We start from the raw sequence: 22261 nt of genomic DNA, 5'->3' as shown, positions 1-22261 counted from the left end.
ATTATTTAATTTTTACACTGGTACTACTTGAGTCAAGACTGTGATTTTTGCCTTCTGTGATAACTGCTGATGGGTTAAAAACTAAATGAAAATGTTCAGAAACTTGATTGAGAATGAAAGGCATCCGCACGACACGAGTTCAAAGGATGTGAATCATATCTTAAGAGCGCCACAGTCACCAGGTCGCCACCTGAATGAGCTCTTATGGGAGATTTAATAGACTTGTAGAAAGAGCAGCATTGAAACTGTTAGCTGCAGAATTTAAAATGGTCAAACATCCAGCAAGCTTGTACAACGTGTCTGAATATACTGTTATGACATCACTGGCCATGGTGACCCCAGATTAGATTTACACGATTGGTTTAGTTTTAACATCTTTTTATTTTTTTATTTTCTGGTGGCCTTTTCAACTTTATAAGATAGGACCGCTGAAGAGAGACAGGGAACGTTGGGAGGAGGGAGTAGGGGATGATATGCAGCTTTAGGGCCAAGGATGGATTTGAACCCGCGGCCGCCGCGCTGTGGAGTACAGTCTCCATACGTGGGGCGCTCAAAATAACCACTTGGCTGTCAGCGCCTGTAGTTGTAACATCTTTTACTGATTCTGTCCGCTAAGTGTTTGATAAGTGAGAGTGGATCATTAATTATCCAGTTTGAAAGCTAAGATTTTGCCTCATAGGGAAAATAAGTCCAAAACAATTAAACGACCAAATATAATCAAATCTAAAAGTTATCGAGATGTTGAGAGTGCGGCAGGAGGATTTGCTGAAAGAGCCACTTGTGAGGTTTGTGTGGAAGGTATAAAAGTGTGAATACATTGCATCCTGACTTTGTGTACGGTATGTCATGTATGCACACTAACATAATGCGGAATTTCTGAAATCACGCTCAGGCTTTGAGTGAGTGCAGAGATTTGCATGTGTGTGGTGCCTCTTTAGTGCATCATGTAATTCCTCCACATTTTGACAGCTCTATACCAACATCTTGTCAGCTGGTACGCCCCCTGCTGAGCCAACCCCGACTTCTTCTGTCTGTGAATTATTGAACATCCTGCAAGGAGAGAGAGAGAGAGAGAGAGAGAGTCAGAGAGAGGGAGAAGGGGAAAAAAAATCTTCTTGAATATGTAGACACAAAGAAAAGGAAATCTTATTTAAGTTTGTCTGCAGTCTGTACGTTTGTAATACATTGTCTGAGAAATATGACATTTTTCCCGCCTTATATCTCCACTGCTTGCTTCCAGCATGCATGCCATCACACACACACACACACACACACACACACACACACATACACACCACCTTGTTCCCAGAATAGCATTGCCCCACAAATGACAGTGTGAGCAGCAAGAGCCCCTGCAGATCCCTGGCCGGCAGTGTTTTCCTGCCACGAGGGAACATTGCTCAGTTAGGCATACACTGACCTCCTGCCTCAGCTGTAACCAGCTCCTTTGTCTCTTTTTTTCACACACTCTTTTTGCCATTTATCACCAACAGGGGGCGCAAAACATCCTGCCGTGCCCCTCTTATACCCGTGCCAACCCCTGAGCCTTGGCGCCGTCGTCTTTGTCAGGCTTATCTGGTGTTTATCTCGTGTGTGTCCCGGGGGCACGGTGAGGATTGGCACATCCAGGACACATCCAAACTCACCCTCCTCCTCCTCCTCCTCCTCCCAGTCCTCCTCCTCCTCTTCCACCCCCCACCGACTCCTCTCTCAGCACAATATTCGTGCTCTCTTTGTGTCTCAATGAGAGGAAGGCTGCACTCTGTGTTGGTAACGGATTGCATCAGACGCTGAGGGGAGAAAGAGAGAGTTACAGGGATGCAGAGAAAAAAGGAGGGAAAAAGGAAGAGCAGGGACGGGTGTATGGGGGGGGGGGGGGGGGGGGGGGTGGGGGCGCAGGGAAGATGTAGGGAGGTGGGGATCAGAGAAGGCGGGGGGTCGTAAATTAATCATTACAATAGACGGCTGAATGGATGTATTAGAGTCTCTCTCCTGCTCATTACTTCAGTCAGTTCTATGCATGCCAAGTACAGTACACAGTATATTTGTTCATCTACCTGCTTTCATTTGCATTAATGACCACATACTCATGCATAAATAATGTTCATTTTATACAGTGTAACAGAGAAACCCTCAGGTACTTAAAAGAGACACAAAGTACTTTTTTTTAAAACCACAGCTCTCCTCTCCTCTCCTCTCCTCTCCTCTCCTTTTTTCACATTTGTTTGTTTCTTATCTCTTCACATTTTACCAGCAGTATAAACTGTCTGAACATGTGCTGTTTCAGTAATCGACTTACACTAAGATTATTTGTTCATATATTTGTAAAGGGGATGGATATATGAAAGAAACACAGAATCCAAAGTGGTAAAGAGTCCTTTTATACCTGAAATATCTGTAAATGCAATCAAGTAGCCTATAATCCTTAAATCCAAAATATAAAGTTGTAGTTTTTAATGACCTAATTTGACTTATATCGGCTATTTGCAATAGTTGCAATAAGTGAGATTAAGAACAGTCACAACTGCTTGTAACTCTTTCAGTCTTTGTTCTTCATTTTTTTTCCCCAAACAAAGTAACATGTTGCGTGACATGATTCTAATGCTTACTCTAAAACATTCAATACATAGTCAAAAGTCAGTGCTTTCTTTAATTGTTTGGGGTGAATGGTGTAGGATAATCCAGATGATCCCAGATGTGTTTTGTGTGAAGATTGTTTAACTGTGGTTATATCAGAAGCTGATCATTTGACTGGTTACAAAGGTGACTGACAGTGAGCCCATTGAAGCTAAGTGATGGATGGGAACTCGCAGACTGATGATTAGGTTAAATAACTGAATTAGTGGTCGCTGACTAAATTACTGTCTGACTGGCTTATTAAGACCAGTTGTGAACGAGTCTGTGATAAGAGGTTTAAGGGTTTTACTTTAGAGCTGTAGGATTGATTATGAATCTTCAATTTGAATGAATGATTTTTCACACTTCAACCAGTAAATACGTATTGTTACCAATTCAGTAGAAAACATCTCTCTCATGGTTTCTATCACTCTTTGTACTCCAATGTTTTGTTTTTCATTCATCTGCTACAGCAATAGGAAATATACTTCATTCAAACTTAAGTATCTAGCAAGACCACACCATCAAATTGATGCAATTTTACAATAAGATGTAAATTCTATTGGAATGCGAGAATGAAAGGAGAGAAGAGGGTTTAGGTTTGAATTCATTGGAATCCAGGAAGAGACGAGGATGACGTGTGGTCCTGCTTCTGAAACATTGCTATAAAGGATCCCACTATCTTCTGATTCAAACGACGACGACGTGCAGCATCAGCTATAAAAATATAAAATATACTGCAGTGAAATTACAAATAGTCTGATATGTTTATATGGTTTATACTGAGATATTTATGCCATATTGTTAAGATAAAAGTTAATAAGTGTCATCCTTTCATTCATATGCTCTCTTGTTAAATATTTGGATTGCCCAAATATTTCCCTTTTGAAATATGTTTTCTGCATGTTTCTTATAGGCCTCCCTGGAGACATTATGTCTTTCTAATTTTAACTACAGAGAGAGAGAGAGAGAGACGATCCATCACAGCAGCCACCAACCAACGGATTCTATCCCTTTTGTTAATCAGGACCACAGATGTGAAGTCGGTGGTATAGCTCCCATGTTTTGTGTTTTTTGAGGTTTGAAACTTAGACTCTTCCATTTGGCAGCAGTTTCTGTGTGGGAATCGCCCACTGGAAAAAGTTATTTTGACGATAATGTAGCTGTCTTTCAAGGCTGACAAGAATCTAATTTAATTTGCACACGCTGACACTTTTCCTGCACTGCCTGTGCTCATAAAGACTCAAATATGTGCTTTGTAGTTGCATCATTTTATTCGGAATCCAAATAAACAGTTTGAACGCACGCAGTGTGATAGCAACACTGGCTAAAGCCACCCACTTGGGGCTCCTGAATAATACATCAAGCTGACTGCATCCCTCTTACACTTGTGTTAATACTGGTGCGTCATGTGTGCACGCAGGAACAACCACACACACACACACACACACACACACAGACACACACACACATACACACACCTGCATAAGCCTGTGGAGTATTGTGCATGTTTGATGGATCTCTGGGATTTGCTTGTATAGAATAATACTTATTGTGCAAGTGTGGTGGAAGAACTTGTGTATACATGCTGCTCACAAGAGCTTACAAGTGTGTAAACATCCTCGTACACCAGAGCATCAGAGAGTGTGTGTGTTCAGAGTGTGTAGGAGGGGTGAGGCAGCTAGAAGGAGAAAGATAACTCATAGTTGTGCTGGAAGAGAGAGTATTAAAGGAACAGATTAGGGAGATTAATCTCTCAAATTTGCTGGAATTTAAGAAAAAAAAAGCGATGCAGTAAATGATATCTCAAACTGGGATTAGATGCTGCTAAACAGTCGAAACACAACCTTTTTGAATTGTGCAAATTCTGTTTTTTTTTCTTCTTTTCACTGTTTATTGTTCATTATCTTCTTTAATCTAATCTCCTTTTACTCCTTTTCCTGCTGTGTTAGACACGGAGGCTCCCAACCACTGAGATAACAGTGTTTTCAGCGTGCATGGATTGTGCACACATGGTTCATGTGGGTGAAGTCCATGATGCATGTCAGATACTAACCAGCTCTCCTGCGGTCTGGCTGTTTGTATTGTGATGAGATTAAGTGACACATGTTGTCACACAAGCCAAACATAGCTGTTCTTTTCATGCGATGGTGTTAAAACATGCATATGAACATGTTATGATAACTGTGGTTTTTTTTTTTCTTTTTTTGAGTGTGCGTCTGTGTCTCCCTGCATACACATTTGCATACAAATGATAGCACACTCTTAATGCTGTCATATAAGTCTGGGCCCAAATGAAAGACACACACACACACACACACACACACACACACGTACAGTAATGTGTCTTTCTGTGTGTTCTCCGCCTCTACATGCCTTGATTGATTTCACCATAAAATTGTGCTCAGTAGCCACCCATTAAAACTCTGATCTCATCGATATGTGTGCAGCGATTGCAGTGTGTGGCTCTGAATTATTCACCTCCTCCTCTTCCTCTCACGCTTTCTTTTTTTTTTTTTTTTGCTCTCAGTCCTCATTTTTTCTTTCCTTGTCCTCCTAATTTCCTCTCCGCCTTTCTATTTTCCCTTTTTCCTCATGCATTTCCATCATTTTTCTACCTCTGGTGCTCACTTTGTCTCAATCTTCTTCCGTTGCTGTTGTTTAATTCCACACTGCTCGTCCTCCTCTTCCTCTTTTTACTTCCTTTTATAATCCCCCTCACCCATCTCCCCCTCCCTTCTCTTTCCTCCTCTCCGTCTCCTCTCTCTCTATCTCTCTCCAGTACTGTCAGCCCTGAGGCGAGTCTCAGCCATCACTCCTCTTCATTTATTAATACCTGTACTCATGCAGCCCAGGCAGCACACACAGCTGCCTCGCATCCCTGTCCACTGTTTTCACACACACACACACACACACACACACACACACACACACACACACACACACACACACACACACACACACACACACACACACACTCACTCACTCACGCTTTGCCGACTGCACAAATGTCCCTGAGGATGCAAGAAGCCCAGTGTGTCCACACACTCACACCCGCTTACTGTGCAGAAAAATGCCCTTTGTAAAAGGACAGGGAGCATCAATCTTCCAGCTGCGTCAGGCTGCAGTTTGATGCTCTTTTTGTACTTCTGCTTTTGCCTGACTTGCATTTAATTGCACTTTATTGCAGCTGTAATAGAGCTTAGATCATAATTGTTACACGTCAGTCATCGGCTCGACTTTTTGCTCTCAGTATTAATCAATTGTACTTGACCTTCCAATTGAAGGTCCCTCTCTACACAAGTCGACTATTTCCATCTGTAGCCTTATTTGGGCTTTTTTGTAGGTATTTATTTTTATGAATCAAACTAATAATATGATATTTTTCAGCTCACATTGATCCCACCTGAGTATCAATCCAACCACAAATTATGTTGTTAGAGGATGCAAAAAGAAGAGATGATTTCCAATAGCTCTGCTATTGGCTCGAGCTGCAGTTTTACGAGCGGCGTTAAGGGAGTCATGTTTTTTGTGCACACATCAGTCCCGATCAGTGCACACACGTCTCATAAAAATATACAATAACAATATAAAGAGAATTATCAACACAGGAGGGAAATAAACTCTAATGGATGCTTCATTTCACAGACTTATTTAATCCGGGCAGTGTTGCAAACCGAGAGCTTAACACAGAGAAACACATGCAATGTATAAATCATTCAGCCAGTTAGTCCGTCATTATATAGGTAGATTATTTTATGAGGAATCAGTGCAAACTCAGAGAACAATTAGAGCAGCTTTATGCTTTTCAATACCCTGGTTAAACGTCCTCTGTGTAAATTATTTGTGCATATTGTGCACGGCAGTTAGCTCAACTGGTGCTCTTGACTTGCAGCTGTTCTCTTGAGCTTCCATGTGCGGCTATAAATAGCTCTTCATATGCTGTAATGATGCGCTGAGGACAAAGTTGGAGGGCAGTCTCATTGAAAACATTTGAACTCGTGTTGTAGGGATGTGGATCGTGGAGATGATATAGGTTTGTGCTGTGTATGTGTGTGAGGGGTGTGCATGGAAAAGCAATGTTTCAATGCTTGCAGCTGAAACTTTGGCGTAAAGGAACAATTCAGGCCCCAACGTAACAAAACCTGGTGACTCACACATGAAGTAGTCCTCTCATTTAGTTATTTAGTGCAATGGCAGCCAGCATGCTGAAGTGGTTATCTGTCATCAACAAGATCAGAACAGCACTAGTCACACTTCCTTTAAAAAAAAAAAAGTTCCCACACCTATCAGGAAAGACTGTCATAGATTCATTCAGTTCTTAAAGCTGTACCACTACACACTAAAAGCCCTCTGTAGAATAAACAAAGATGATTAAATAAAGAGCTCTCTAATTCAGATGCATTAATTATTACACACACATTTGAGTAGACAAAGAGATGAATTACCAAACAACATAATACACAAATATTCATCTCACTTTAGTACATCTAAAACAGTATTAACAATAAAATATATTGGATACTGTGTTTTATACTAAAATAAACCTGTGGAGGTAAACACTGGTATAATAGAGAATGTACCAGGAAATACATTCACAGACATTTAGCCCGGATAGCTTAGATACCATGAATGTGAGCCAAGAAGAGAAGGAAGAATTTTAAAACAAATTGATATAGAACCCATGTAGAGAGAGGTCATATGGCGTGCAGAATCAAGCCTTAAATGACCTCTTAAATAATTTAACTCAAAAGTATACATAAAATAATCCTGAAACTGTATACAATGCAGTGTACAATATAAAAATAATAATGATAAAGAAGGCCTTTAGGTGGAAAGCCACTCCACAGCTATATGACTGTTAGGTAGCGTAAACAACACCTACTCATGCATTGTAGGAAAAAGTGCATAATCACTAAAAACATTTTGTATATTTATGTGTGATCTTAACATGCACATTGATGCATTTGAGCTTTGCATATCCTGCTGTAATTGTGCCGACGTGTGTGCATTCCGCTTGTTTGTTGTGTGTTTACTGTGAGAATCTCTAGAATGTTTATGAAGCAGACAAAAAAATGCCTTCTCTCTCCTTGGGTTGTACTTGGCGCCACCTGGAGGCGGTTATGGTCATTGCCGCGAGATATTTTACCCCCTCAAGACTGTCTTTAGTTCTGCCAATGAGTGACCATAGAGCTGTCCTCTTTTTTTTTCTTCCTCTTATTGAATTTGATGATTCATTTCAGCTCCAATGGAGGTCCGGCTCCCTCAGGGAAGAAAGAGCCATTGCATGGGCAGCGGGGTAATCACATGGAGATTACAGTACCTGCTGACTTTATTGTCAGTCTGATACATTTATAGATTAGGGGTATACATCAGTGAAGCCGTCTTTGTAGTTAATGATGTCCAGCCTGCCCACTGCTGTATGGATTGCAAAAAGGCCGCAACAATCACTCCTATGTGATTAAAAAAAAGAAGGAAAAAAAAGAGCAATGCATGATGGACTGTGTCTCAGCTGTGTAATAAAGAGAGCGCTGCATATGTAAACATGTGGCCAACACAATCAGTCATAAGCAAATGAGGATTTATACCTGCAATAAGGAGCCTGTGTGGGGGAACGATGAAGATGATCAATGTGAGCGAGGCCAGGCTTTGAGAGTGTTCTTTAAATTGCTGTTGGAGGAAAGCACTCATCATCTGTCACGTCTAGGCCTGAACGTTTTTCTTCAATAAATTAGATTTATGGGTTTATTTAATCTCAAGTTTAACATAATCAAATGTAGATTTGGTTCCATTTAAATCCCAGTTTAATTACATTTGTAGAGGTAAATGGACATGTCCTTGTTATGAAATTGGACACAGAGATCTGTTGCTGTACACAAAGACGAGCTATATACCAGCACATACTTGTACCGGCTCTACTGTGATCTCATTCACTAAAAAACTTCACCTGTTTTCTGTCCCCAGTGAGCACCTCTCCTGCTCCTTCTCCTTCTTCCTCCACGGGGAGAGCAATGTGTGCACCAGTGTGGAGATCGCCCAGCACCAACCTGCGCACCACGTCACAGAGCACCACATCGAGCTGGCACAGACCTCCGTCACTCCAGTACAAGGTAACAACACACACTCATACAGGTGGTTTAGTTTTATAGACAATGAAGAAAAACATACTCTGAACAACATGTGTGATCATTCATTTTGCCATGGATTTACTGTAAGTTAAAATTGGAATTGCCACTTATATATAAGCGCTCTATTAACATATTAGTCTTGCAGTATTAAAGTTTGTAAGAAGTTTCAACAAAATAAAGTGTGCCAAATCTTTTTAATGAAGACAACTGACGCCTGTGAGTGTTAGGCTATTACACATTTAATCACTGGATTTCTATTACTGATAATTGACTGTCCTAGTTCATATTTGAAAAATGTCACATAATAAGGGACAAATGAGAAATTCAGCTGAAATTGGAAAGTGATAATTGTGGTTAAGATAATTATAGAATATAATGAAATGAAGAATCTACAGTAAACTATGCATACGTTCCTTGTTTGATTAAAGGACAAATCCAACACTGCAACTTAATACAGTTTGTGATTGTATGGCGGTTATATAATCTATTTAAGCATTTGCAAACTTGAAACCAGCTTAAACTGAACTGCAGCCAATCATATCATTTGCTATCAGGTTTTGGTGAAAACGTTGAGGGAACCTCTTCGATGTGTATCTTTCAGCTTTGCAATGTCTCTTTGTTTCCCTCTGCAGTGATCCTGAGTCCGTACGGCCTGAGCGGCACTCTCACGGGTCAGGCTTTTAAAATGAGCGATCCAGCGACGCGCAAGCTAATGGAGGAGTGGAGCTACTTTTACCCGATGGTACTACAGCAGAAAGAGGAGAGCAGAGAAAAGGAGAAAGAGGAAGGAAGCCGCGCTTATGATAGCAACCGTCACGTGGCAGTGGAGGTCATTGTAGGTAAGGAGAAAGTCAACATGTTTTTTTTCTCATTTCTAAGAGAGTATTGAATGGGAAGAATATGTCTCACAATATCAAATGCCTCATGGAAAACATTTTAGTCTACATTTGTTTAGGGTCAATTCACGCTGAAAACCATTCATATGCATGCATGTTATATAAGATGTATTATTTCTACTCAAGGTCTGCAAAATGACCACACAGGAAATTGCTTTAAAAAAAAAAAAAGGAATGAAACATATTTAAGTTTAAGTAAGTTCAAAGACAAACACATTTCTACAGATTTATTTTTCTTATTGGATGTAAACCTTAACTATAAACCTCTTTTTATTTTTTTTAATTTTTTTTTATTGAACTCATTAGTGAAAAAAATATAATCCATAAAGAGAATCTCAATTATCTACTAAATATGATTTTTTCCTTGATTTGTAAATGTTCAGGGTTCTTAAAATAATCATGAAGGAATTCTATAATTTCACTGTTAGGATATCTTTAGTCTAGATTTGAATGTCTGCATTCGCAAAGGGATTACACACAAGGGAGTGTGTGTTACAAATGTTTACTCTGACTGCGGTGATCATCTTTCAGTGCAGAGTTTTAAAAAAAAAAAAGGGGAAATGTGGAAAGGGAAGAAGAGAGCAGGAAAGACAGACAGAGAAGAAAAGGGAAGTGGAGGTAAAAGCCCCGGGGAGTTATTCTAATAGCTTTGTCTAATCAGCCTGATCCCACAGCGTTGGTTTGACCTGATTATAATCAAAACTCCTTTGGATAGCAGCTTCTGCAAAGGAAAGTCGGTTTGCAATGATAGTAAGGGAATGAGTATGACGAGAATAAAGATCATTTGTTTTATATGAGCAGAGAGAGAGATAGAAAGTGTGTGATTACATTAATGGATAAGGAACAATTGCATTCCTAATACTTTACAGCTTATTTTCTGGATTTATCTGACTCCTGCAAATAGTGCCAGCTAGAGTTTTAACAGTACAATAACCCATGCTGTAAAAAAAAAAAAGAGCTCCATCTCCCTATCCTAAAGTGAATAATGCCCTTCTATTTCATCTTCTCAGGAGGTGTAAGGATGACCTACCCAGCTGCTTTGGTTCTGATCGCCCAGGGGGACCTCCCAGTGGAGCAGCCTCCACCTGTTCCTGCAGCTCAGGGCCTCAACAGGGAGCCGAACCACTGCTGTGTGCCGCTCACACCGCCCACATCCCCACAGCAGCCCTGCTCAGGTAACACATACATACAAATATATCACTATTCATCAATATAAATAAAAATCATCCTGTATCGCCAAAACAACATCTGGTTAGACTTTCAGTTTGTACAAAACATTTTGTTTTATTACCAAATACACCAGAACCTATTATACTTACAGTTAAGTCATCTAAGCTACTTTGACAAATTGGGACATTTGAAAACCTTTTACCTATCAGTAAGTCAGTTGCTATTGTTATTATTAGCTCGTTATGCTGACATTAGCATTTAAATCAGAGCTCAGGCGACGCCAATGCAATAAACAATCCGTGAACTACTTCCTTAAAATCCTGTGCTGAGTCGTGCCTCTGTCTCAACCTCCACCTTTCAGCGGACAGCGGCTTTGTGACCTCCGTCTCCAGCGTCCTCACACCAGACAGCAGCATTGGGGTCCCCAGCATCAGCCCAAAGCATTCTGGGAAGAAGCTAACCTGTCAGGTAGTGCACCAAGCCTGGAAGGAGTGCTATCTCAACCAGCCACATTATGTGTAAGTTCAACCGCTGCTGAATGTGTTTGCCGTGATTACAACTGAGGAGGAGTGACGCAGGAGAGCCGCTGACCTCATAGATCTGTTTCTTTGTCCCTGTAGACACAATCATCCAACTGATGCCACACCGAAGAAGGAGGTGCCAAACGGAGTGACTACATGGGACTTCAACGATCTGGGAGTGAGATCGTCCTGCAGCTGCTCCAGGTACCAGAGCTGCATGCAAGCTGCTCAGCTCAGCATTACATTTATGTTTACAGCATCTGCGATGTGTTGTGATGTTTATTACAAAGGGCATTTTTATATGAAGATATCTTGAAAACATGCTACAATTATGACTATGCCTAGGGATCTTTTTATTTACAACATACTATACGTTCTTGTAAAACACAGTTAGGTATGAAATGGAATAAAACTGAAGACGTATTCTTTTCAGGAAAGAAAAACTGCAGAAATTCTAGGAAACAAATGGGAAATACAAAAAACATGAACAGTTTTTGCAACTCAAAGACTAATTATTGTGAAATTCTCTCCTGAAATAGGCCCTGTAGAGTATTCTCATGATGGGTTTTTTTGTTTTTACTTTCATGAGTACAGTACTTTCATTTGATTTTCTTCCAGGTTGAAGCAGCAGAAGCAGAATATGTCCACCACATCCACTGCCAACCCTCAGACCAGTGCCAACCCCCCTCAGTCCTCAGGCCCGTCTTCATACCCCGCTTCCCTGCCCAAACACAAGACCAGCGACAAGACAGAGAAGGCAGACAAACAGTCCAAGAGGCCGGCCACCATCCCCTTTCACCACCGTGTCTCCATCACGCAGGAGACCCCTCTTGAGCAGGACTCAACAGGAGGGCCCCAGCTTGGAGGTCTTGGAGCTCTTGAGCCCCCCTTGGAGCCACTGGCTGCTCTGCCAAGCTGTAAATTTCCCAAACCGCTTTCAAACAGCAGAAAAGCCTCTGAGTCCCTTCTTCATTCACCAATGTCTCCACTTCCACCCACGCTAAGCCCACACCCGAGAGTGCAGGACCAAGAGGTGCTCGATGGGCCTGTGGATATGTCTGTTTGCCAGGATGGGGCTTCAGGGATGGGGCTGATAACCAGCGAGACGGCGGTATATACAGCCCTTCTCAGGCAGCGGGAGAGTGGGGGTGGCTGGTGGAGAGGCTTTAGAACTCCCCGAACTGATAAGACTGACTGCAGACCCCCCGAAATTCCCGCTGATAAGTCGGAGGAACTGAAGACGGATGCAGCCGCAGAGGGAGCGCCGCTAAAGAGGTGGGAAAGAGAAACAACAACAGAAGGGTATAAGTTAGGAAAGGGATGGGAACATAGCTAAGAATATGGATAAATGGATTCATGCCTTCTTATAATTCTCCTCAGAGTTTCTGGCTTTTATTTTGCAGATATGAAATGAAAGATATGGGGACACAAAAAAAAAGAATACAGATAGAACAAGCCCCAACTACAACACTTGTGTTTTTCTGTCTTTTGTCTCCCCCAGACTGTATACACAGACTCACAAGAGATTTAAAATCTCAGAGGAGAGGGTGAAGGACCACATTCACACATTAGGCCTCTACCAGCAGCCCGGTATCGAGGCTCTGAGGGAGCCGGGGGACGATCCATATGACTTTAAGGAAGGAGACATTGAGTACACTTTCTCCACCTCCAAGAGGTTAAAGGGTCAGGGGCGAGAGCCCAGCAAGAAGGTCAAGGTAAGAGATCACACTCTGTTTAAAAACACAATGCAATAATAGCTTTTTTTCTGAAATAAGGACCATGTAACTTGTATCAGGAGAGAGCTAATTGTTATGATTTATTGATCCAGCCTTACAACTTTATTGCTTTTATTTAATCTGTCACAGAAGTTGTTAGAGCCTCGAAACAGTGCAGGCTGCAGTTAGCTCCCTATGTAGGGACTCGGCCTGCCATAGTACTGCTATGGTGCCCTTAAGCAAGACACCCCAAACTGCTTGGGGGCCCCCCTGTGTTCAGCTCCCTCACTTTGACATATCTCTCCATTCATGCATTAATGCATGTATATAGAATTCTGTTTGTTCATGTTGTATTTTGGGCCCATGTGTGTTTCTCAGTGTCAGCTCAAACCTGAATTTGCACTCTGGGATTAATAAAGTAAATAGAAAAATAATCTAATGAATTAAAGCAGAGTTCATATTGGACTACTTGCATTTCTTAAGTGGCCAAAAGGAAGACTCCAAATAGTTTGAATATTGCTCTATATCTATTGGATGTGTAACTGGTGGTAGATCTGTTGGCTTTATTAACTGTAACTTTTATGTTCACAGCCCATCTCTGCTGCCTTGAAGTGGCCAAAAAAAAACCCTCAGGGGTCAAATAAATACTCTTTAATTAAAAAAATACAAGACATTGTGTTATTTGTGAAAATTGCAGCTTCTATGTGTACTGAGTTCTTTTTGTGTACATTTTGCTTGTCAACAGCAGCACTATACACACAAGTCTTGTTTTGTCTTTTTAGAGCTCCTAGCTTTAAACCTTTGAAAATATGAGACTGTACTTAAACTAAATACAATTTTTCCTGTAATTTATCCAGCAGGGAGAAGAAATCACCAGCAATGGAGCACTGCCTGATGGGAAAGACGCCATGTCCATTTTTAACTCTGCTCCAAAATCAGGTGCCACCATCTACAGTACATCATATCCATTTCCTAGTGTATATTGACTCGAGTCCAAATCTTTCACTTCTTATGATTCATGGGTAATTTGTAGCCATTGTCCTAATGTTTTTGGTTTTTGTTTCAGATGACTCAAGTCAGGATGACGGAGCTGCCAAAGCAAACCCTTCTCTGACCAGAGAGAAAGATCTGGTGGTGAACATCTCTGATCTGGATAACATATTTGATGAAGACGAGGATGAGTTGGGGGTGAGTTGTCATCATTTACATGCTTTTCTGTTCCACATGTTTTTGTTTTTGCTTTATAAGAAACTGCATGTTTGTACCTTCTTTATCATAGTCGCCTTTGTAGCAAACATATTTTCTTTATCCATGTCAATACTGTCATATTCCGAAGCAGAACATATTGTGTTAAATTAATCTGATCATTATGTCTTATGTGTAATAATTTGTAGACTGTTTATCCCAACCAGCATTCAACCAAGCCACAAGTATCAACAGAAGATCGCCCCCTGGGGAAAGAAGGCAGAGTTGCTGTACCTTATCCATCAAGTGAGCATTTACTTTCATCATTTTTACAAAATTAATAGCACACTACAATCGCATCTATCATTGTTTGTTTAGTTGTTTTGATGACAGGCACACACCTTTGTTAACAACATTTGTTTCCTCTGTTCTCCTTATTCTGTCTCCCTTTAGCAGTAGCAGACCTCCAGCGGATGTTTCCCACCCCTCCTTCCTTAGAACAGCACCCAGCCTTCTCTCCAATCATGACGTATCGTGACACCCCGAGCCAGGAGCCCCCCGCACCCAGCGGACCATTGGACCACATGCCGCCTTTAGCCTGCACCCAGATAATGGAATACAGGATGGATTTTGATGAGGGCATGGTCAGTCCACGGCTGGAAGATATCAAGGTGAGGGGACATTTTAATTAAAGTGTTCAATCAATATGCTGAACCAATCTTCAATTAACAGCACAAATAGCAGCATATGTAGCTTTGTGTGTCATTGCGAACCTAGAAAACAACACTTTAGTAAGACAATAGCAACTTGGGCTTGTTAATTACTTTCACAAATTGCTTTAGTCCATTTAAAACTCAACACGGGGAAGTCAATATGAATGGCAGTCAGTTCCTTACAAGCCTGTCAGGCCCTCACATCATTAGAATTGTTTTACTATAACCTGTAGCGTGCTAATTAGCTATCTTTGCTAATTAGCTATCTTCGATATAAGTCAGACTCTTGTACTTACTGCAGACTTTAAGCATTTGGGAAACACTAATTACTGTGTAGTTAAATGCATTTAGTTGCCACTATTATGTTCATCTCCTCATTAACACAAACAGAAAGCTCCTCCAGACAATACGCTTTATTCTATCAGCTCAATATGTTAAACACACAAACAGGATCCAATTTAACATTTGAATGGATTGGATCTTAGTCAACTGATGACATGAGTGTTAGCGCCTGACATATTATCCGTTATTTGGTATCCTGACACAGATTCTATTGTATTAAGCACTTGTTTAATAAGGAAATATCATTTTATAAAAAAAAGTTGCCAGCTGAAGAATTCCAGAGGTTCCACAATTAACAAAACGTCAAATTTAAAAACTTAATAAATGTTGTTACGCATACCTAATTCTTGCCGGACATGCTTACTAAAAGGATGTTGTGTCAAACACAACTTGCAACATCATAGAACATTGTAGAAGCATGTGTCAATATAACTGAATGTTAAACTTTAATTTCTCCCTGGTATCTTCTCTATGCAGCCACATATAGGCTCCTCCATGTTTGCTCCACTATCCTGCCTACCCAGCCAGAGTATACCACCGCTTAAGATTCCAGATCAATGTTACTACCGTCCATCATGGGCCCTCATGCCCAAAATGGAGCATTTCTCCACGATCATGCATCCACAGCATCAGGCTTTCATCAGAGACGGATACACGTGAGTAGTCAACTATGACACAAAAGAAAATAAACCTTTCTTGTTGATGAAGATGTTTCATTCTGTTAAAATAAAATAAAAAAAATTGTTTGACCACTTAGCTTCTGAAGGATGGATATGTGAGGTTGACTTTAGCCATATTCACACAGCCACCATTTTCCTCTGGCGTCATGCTCATGGAAGCTCAAATAAATCGTTATCATTTCACTGCTTCTATTAGGACAAGCAGACAATGAAACGTACAACTCTGATGGGACATGAGCTCATTCTAAGTTTTTAAGTTAAACAAAAGGGCACTGGTAGCTTAGTGGTTGGTGTGCGCGACCTATGTACAGAGGCTATGGTCCTCCAAGCGAGCAGACTTGATTCAAATCTGACTCGTGGTTCCTTTGTCGCATGTCATTCCCCATTTTTCTTTCTCTCCCCGCCGCATTTGGAGGGGAAAAATTCCACAAAATAAACTGTTAAAAAAAGGGGGAAAAGGTATTTTTTTCAGTGGATACCCATTGCTAGCTATTGTTAGCATTCTACTTAGCTAATATAATCGTTAGGTGGCATCAGGCTTTAAGCTGTTTTAAGCATTTATTTGAGCTAGATGATACAATAGGAGAGGTTTAAATTCAAGCTAACAATGTTAGCCAGGAAGTGGTTGAACGCTAAAATTTGCTATAGTCTCTAACAGAAGACAGAATACTGTGAAGTAGGTTATTTTTATTTGAGATGTGGCCCAAAGTCCCTCTAAATATTCTGTTGTCACTTTTTATTCAGTTGCTGATCAATCAAAAAGCAGTAAACTTATAATAATTGTCGGATACTGTCCAACTTACAACCTGGAATAAATCAGTTTTGCATTATACAAGAATTTGAGTTTCCCACCTTGAGCAGGATGTCAGAAAAACTGGGTCATCATGTGAATATGCTGAATGTCAGTTGGTTCATAAAATATCCTGTAAGTTAGTTCAATCGTACTCGACTGTCTAACTCTTATTTTTGATTCTGTCGATGTGTGTTTACCAGAAATGTGCCCAGCGTTAACACCCTCAACGACCAGGAGTACGGTCAGATGAGCGCGACCACTGCCTCTGTGAGCACCACCATCGGGATCCTTCCTTCTCCTGCCACTCCACGTTTCTCAGTGCCCACTCCACGAACTCCTCGAACACCACGGGGGATTAACGCTGCGAGCTCTGGGCAGGGCTCGGTGAAGCAGGATGGTACTGAGCTCAGCTCGCCGGTCTCAACCTCCACCAGCCTGCCTCTCAGCTCTGTGGATCCCTTAGCTCGGCCAGGACCCTCCCTTCCCGAAGCCCACAGCCTGTACGCCGTCCTCCTGCTTTCTGACTCCGTCCTCAATGTTTTCAAGGATCGTAACTTTGACAGCTGCTGCATCTGCGCCTGTAATATGAATGTCAAAGGTGCAGATGTGGGGGTATATATCCCTGATTCCACTTGTGAGGATCAGTACCGCTGCATGTGCGGCTTCAGCGCCATTGTAAACAGGTTGCTGGCCCATGGGACAGGCCTCTTCCTGGAGGATGAGCTGGATATTTTCGGTAGGACTTCAGAGGTAGGCCGGGCAGCTGAGAGGAGGCTGGCTTTATGCCGGAGGGACCCAGCTATGGGAGACCCGAGAGCTAAGAAGCCCCAGGATGCAGCCCCTGCATCTCCGTTAGTCATGGTACTTCTGCAGGAACAGTGCTCCCAGCCGATTTCCTCCCTGGCATCACTTCACGTCCCACTCAGCTGTTCCTGTCACGGCCGCAAGGGGGCGCTGCTGCAAAGCTGGATGTCTGAGAAGCAGTGGGCAGATGGGAGCGATGCCTGTGTGGAGTGTTACAATGCCTTGGAACAGGGGCTGCAGTATGTGGATAATTCCACAGGAGGAAAAGTAGATCAAGCTGTTGTCAGAAGCACTGCTCTTCACCCCTGGCCTCACACGAATGGTAAGAAACTCAATTTAGCAGCCAAAGAGTTATGTAGAAAAATAAAACCATTCAAATACGTTCCTGGGAAAACACTGTGTGATTGAGTCCTTTAAACATAGTCCTGTTACAGGAAGCCTTGGCAAATAAATGTTTCATGTATGCCTGTTTCCCTTTGTGATATCTAAACTACATATCAATCTGTTTCATGTGTGTTTATTTGTTTCTCTTGTGTATAGAATCATGTTAACATGTGTGCATCTGTTCATGTATCCTTTTTCTGTGTCTGTGTGTGTGTGTGTGTGTGTGTGTGTGTGTGTGTGTACGTACTGTTGTGTGCGCGTGCCTGTGTGTCTGCCAATCCCCACAGTGGTGGAGATGAGCATGTTGTCGTCCCAGGATATGGTTCGTATGCTGCTGTCTCTTCAGCCTTTTCTTCAGGACGCCATCCAGAAGAAGAGAACAGGAAGGACCTGGGAGAACATTCAGCACGTTCAGGGTCCACTCACCTGGCAGCAGTTCCATAAGATGGCCGGTAGAGGCTCATACGGTGAGTCCAGTACTTCCCAAAATTGATTTAAAAAAAAAAAAAACTAAAAACAAATCCTATGTAAATTTTCTGTTTATTACATTTTTGAGATTACAGTTTTCTGAAGAGTCACACATAGAAATGCCTAATAAAATTGTGACTATTTGTGGTTTTTCTTAGGTTCGGAAGAGTCACCAGAGCCATTGCCCATCCCTACAGTGTTACTTGGCTATGACCGTGAGAGAGACTTCTTAGCATTGTCCCCCTTAGCGTTACCTTTCTGGGAGAAGCTACTACTTGAGCCTTATGGGGGGCAGCGGGATGTAGCTTACTTGGTGCTGTGTCCAAACAGTCCCTCTCTGCTGGCTGCAGCCCAGGCCTTCTTCCAGGAGCTAAGCACAGTTTATGAGGTAGGAGGCTGGATTCTGAAAAGGAAGCGAGATGGAGGGCTAACAAAGGATTGTACGTTAACATGGCAAGTGTCTCTAATGACAGAATGATGACTCTGTTTCCAGACGTGCCGCCTTGGAAAGCACCGACCTCTTGCCAAGGTGTCCAGAGATGGCCTCGTGCGTGTGGGGGAAGCGGTAGAGCCGGAAAAAATGGAAGAGCTGGATGTGGACCAGTGGTTGACAGGACCCTGGGCTGGACAGCAACACAACGACAACCTCAGCAAACTTAAACTCTACGCGTATGCCTGCAAGCAGCAGCTCGGTCAGAACATTTATTCTACTAATCTTTTTTCAAATCTGATGTAATCTAATCTTATTCATAAAATATGATCCAAGCACTTCCATTCGCCGTATTCACACACCGCAGGGTATGAAACTTAAATAATGTTATAACAGATTGACTGCTCTACTAGGTTGTTAATTGTAAAAAAAACTTGGGACTCAGAACAATGTCATTTCAACTCTGCAAGACCAATTAGAAACTACTCAGACAATCGCTAGTGAAAATCTAAATGGACACAAAGAAATTCCTTTTGAGTAAAGTAGCATCGGATAACAGCTAATGTAAGAATTCTAGAGTTTCTAGTTAGGGTTATTGTTAGCTTGGAATATACACCGTTACCATCATATCCTGTTACTCTATCATATGGTAATGTAAGCATTGTAAGGCTCCCTAGCTAGCATTACTGTTCCCTAGCTAATACTACTGTTCCCTTGCTAATGTTAGCTAGGGAAATAGCTAACTAGAACCTTTATGTAGCCTGTATGTGTGTATGTTATTGTGTTATTTATACTTGAAAAACAGCCTGATGTCTCGTTGAATTGTCTTTTTAAAATGCAGATTTTCACTGAATTCTTCACTCCAATTCTTTTAAACGCAGGTCCCAAGCTTTCAATCTTGCCTCTGGACAGCAGTCTTCTTGTACCTCCCAAACTCCAGCCGCCCGCAAACAACACATCCTCAGCCCAGCCCGCCTCCTCTGGGCAAACTCCATCTTGTGGACCTGATGGTGAACCTGCTCCGGGAGCTGCCAGTTCGGGAAATGTTCCAACCCCGAACGGGGCGACCTCAAGCCAGACAGGAGAGACGACACAAGCAGCAACCAGCGACTCTAAAGGGCCTCCCACTGTCACTCCACCAGCCAACACACCAGCAGAAAACCCTGAACTGTAAGGCCGAAATATTTGAAAAATAACCTCACACACATTTTTTCCTCACATTTTAACACTAATGTTTTTCTTCTCTTGCTCTCTTTCAGTACTTCAGAGCAGTCTAGAATTGGCATCCCAACCGTGCCCGACTCAGCGGACAGCCATGCAAACCCACCAGCTATTGTTATTTACATAGTGGATGCCTTTCTTAGCTCAAATGGAGCAAGAAATGAAGGTGGAGAGGAGGACGAGTGTGACGATATGGAGGCAGGTAGCATTTGGCTACTCGGGCTTCTTCGCTGTTACACAGAGATGCTGCAGACTTTGCCTGAGATGATGAGACCTGCACTGGTGCTACAGGTAGGAGGATGCTGTGGTTTTGCTCTAGACAAAATGAAAGCGAATTTACTCCCACTCTTGTGACCATCATCAATTTAATTTGTGTTGAACGTAGGTGGTGCCTTGCCAGTACCTCCTCCAGCCGGCCAGTGGAGAGAGCCATTTGTACTTGCAACAGCTGCGCTCCATGGCCTTCTCGTGTTACTCCCAATGCAGGCGTCTGCTTCCCCATCAAACACACATCAAGTCCCTGACTGGCTTTGGACCAGTGTCCACTGTCAGTTCTGTACTAAACGGTCCAGAGGTAGGCGTAAGAATCCAAAAAATGTATACTTTTGTAAGGAAAGAGCTCATATGATACACTGTATACTGTATGACTTTATTTTACTTTTGTCTACATTCTTTCATTTTAATTTCTTGAATTTTCACCTCCAGCATCCAAGTCCACGGCAGATGTACTCTCCTCCTTTCATCCTTGGTCCAACCCGTTCCAAGCAGCCGGAACCAGGGGAAATGTGGGCCGAACCTCCTCCCAAATTCAACGTGCTCTTCGTTGGATACTGTCTGTCACATGACCAGCGCTGGATCCTGGTGTCCTGCACAGACCAGCAGGGGGAACTTCTGGAGACCTGCATTATCAATATTGATGTACCCAACAGGTGTGGAAAAGTTGTCTGTACTTAACTTCATAAAAAAGACTGTCATTTTTGTGTGTGTGTGTGTGTGTGTGTGTGTGTGTGTGTGTGTGTGTGTGTGTGTGTGTGTGTGTGTGTGTGTGTGTGTGTGTGTGTGTGTGTGTGTGTGTGTGTGTGTGTGTGTGTGTGTGTGTGTGTGTGTGTGTGTGTGTGTGTGTGTGTGTGTGTGTGTGTGTGTGTGTGTGTGTGTGTGTGTGTGTGTGAACTTGTTTGGCAGCATCTCTCTTCATGCGTTTTTTGTTTTATTTTTTATTTTTTTAACTTCAGATCACGAAGGCCAAAGGTTTCAGCCAGGAAGATGGGACTACAGAAGATGTGGGAATGGTGCATTGGCATCATACAGAAGACGTCACTACCCTGGAGGATTGTGATCGGTCGCTTAGGCAGACTGGGACATGGAGAGTTAAAAGGTAAGGGACCAAACCTGATGTTTCTCTTGAGGATTGAACTAAAAATGTTGAAAGCAAAAAAGTAGCTCCTGTTTTATGCATGATAATGATATTGTTTGTCTCATTTAAAAGTGGATGAAACATTGAAACAATTTATCATCATTAACTCAAAGATACTTGCACTCCCGCAATAAAATAAAATGGCTGCAGGCTTAGCTCTCCTATACGTATTAACTCAGACTCTTGCTTTAGAGAAATAGAAAGTAGAGTCTTCCTTTAGCATAAACTGTGATGTTGTGCTCTGACATTGACCTGCTCTCACTTATAGTACAAACAGTCACATGTAAACATAGGAGCATACACTTACTTTCAGACTGTCCTCTTATACACTCCTTTTCCAACCCTTTTTTATATTCTTATTTGTTTGTTTTTGCTCTCTTTTATTATCCCTGAAGAGATCAAATGTATCAGAGAATGATTCCCTAATGTCTTTCCTTCTAAGTATGTCTTCTTTTCTCTTGTCTTCCCTACAATCTCTCTCTCTCTCTCTCGCTCTCCAAATAGACTGGAGCTCGCTCCTTGGGGAGCACTCCCTTCATTCAGTAGGGCGCCAGCTGAGGGAGGCCTGTCGTATTTGTGGGATCTCAGCTGCTGACACCCCAGCTATCCTCAGTGCCTGCCTTGTCGCCATGGAGCCACAGGGCTCCTTTGTGGTCATGCCTGGTTAGTAGTCTGTTCACTTTAGGGAAACTGTTGGTTGACTTCAATAACAAGATGATGGTCATGACGTTGGTGGTTTATAAAGAGATTATATTATTGGATGTTGCAGCGCTCTGTAATA

General features: G+C 42.0%; 1 protein-coding gene across 4 annotated transcripts in view; it reads left to right on the top strand.

The window, feature by feature from the left end:
* LOC132992667 (mediator of RNA polymerase II transcription subunit 13-like) overlaps positions 1-22261 on the top strand; it is an 81106-nt gene that overhangs the window by 53631 nt on the left and 5214 nt on the right. The window contains exons 5-26 of one of the 4 annotated variants that reach the window (XM_061062137.1): positions 8581-8726; positions 9377-9583; positions 10651-10815; positions 11172-11328; positions 11431-11535; positions 11950-12606; positions 12833-13046; positions 13904-13985; positions 14113-14234; positions 14441-14537; positions 14688-14902; positions 15764-15942; positions 16960-17885; positions 18235-18414; positions 18574-18803; positions 18909-19107; positions 19727-20015; positions 20105-20357; positions 20452-20640; positions 20772-20995; positions 21299-21441; positions 21985-22143. In XM_061062137.1, coding sequence (XP_060918120.1) covers positions 8581-8726; positions 9377-9583; positions 10651-10815; positions 11172-11328; positions 11431-11535; positions 11950-12606; positions 12833-13046; positions 13904-13985; positions 14113-14234; positions 14441-14537; positions 14688-14902; positions 15764-15942; positions 16960-17885; positions 18235-18414; positions 18574-18803; positions 18909-19107; positions 19727-20015; positions 20105-20357; positions 20452-20640; positions 20772-20995; positions 21299-21441; positions 21985-22143 — 5138 coding nt within the window. Of the gene's footprint in view, positions 1-8580; positions 8727-9376; positions 9584-10650; positions 10816-11171; positions 11329-11430; positions 11536-11949; positions 12607-12832; positions 13047-13903; positions 13986-14112; positions 14235-14440; positions 14538-14684; positions 14903-15763; positions 15943-16959; positions 17886-18234; positions 18415-18573; positions 18804-18908; positions 19108-19726; positions 20016-20104; positions 20358-20451; positions 20641-20771; positions 20996-21298; positions 21442-21984; positions 22144-22261 lie in introns of all 4 variants that reach the window. The other 3 variants (XM_061062139.1, XM_061062138.1, XM_061062136.1) reach the window with 3 other exon arrangements.

Source organism: Labrus mixtus, chromosome 17, assembly GCF_963584025.1.
Source record: "Labrus mixtus chromosome 17, fLabMix1.1, whole genome shotgun sequence".
NCBI lineage: Eukaryota > Metazoa > Chordata > Actinopteri > Labriformes > Labridae > Labrus > Labrus mixtus.
Note: the sequence above shows the minus strand (reverse complement) of the source record. Positions and strands in the feature narration are given on the sequence as shown.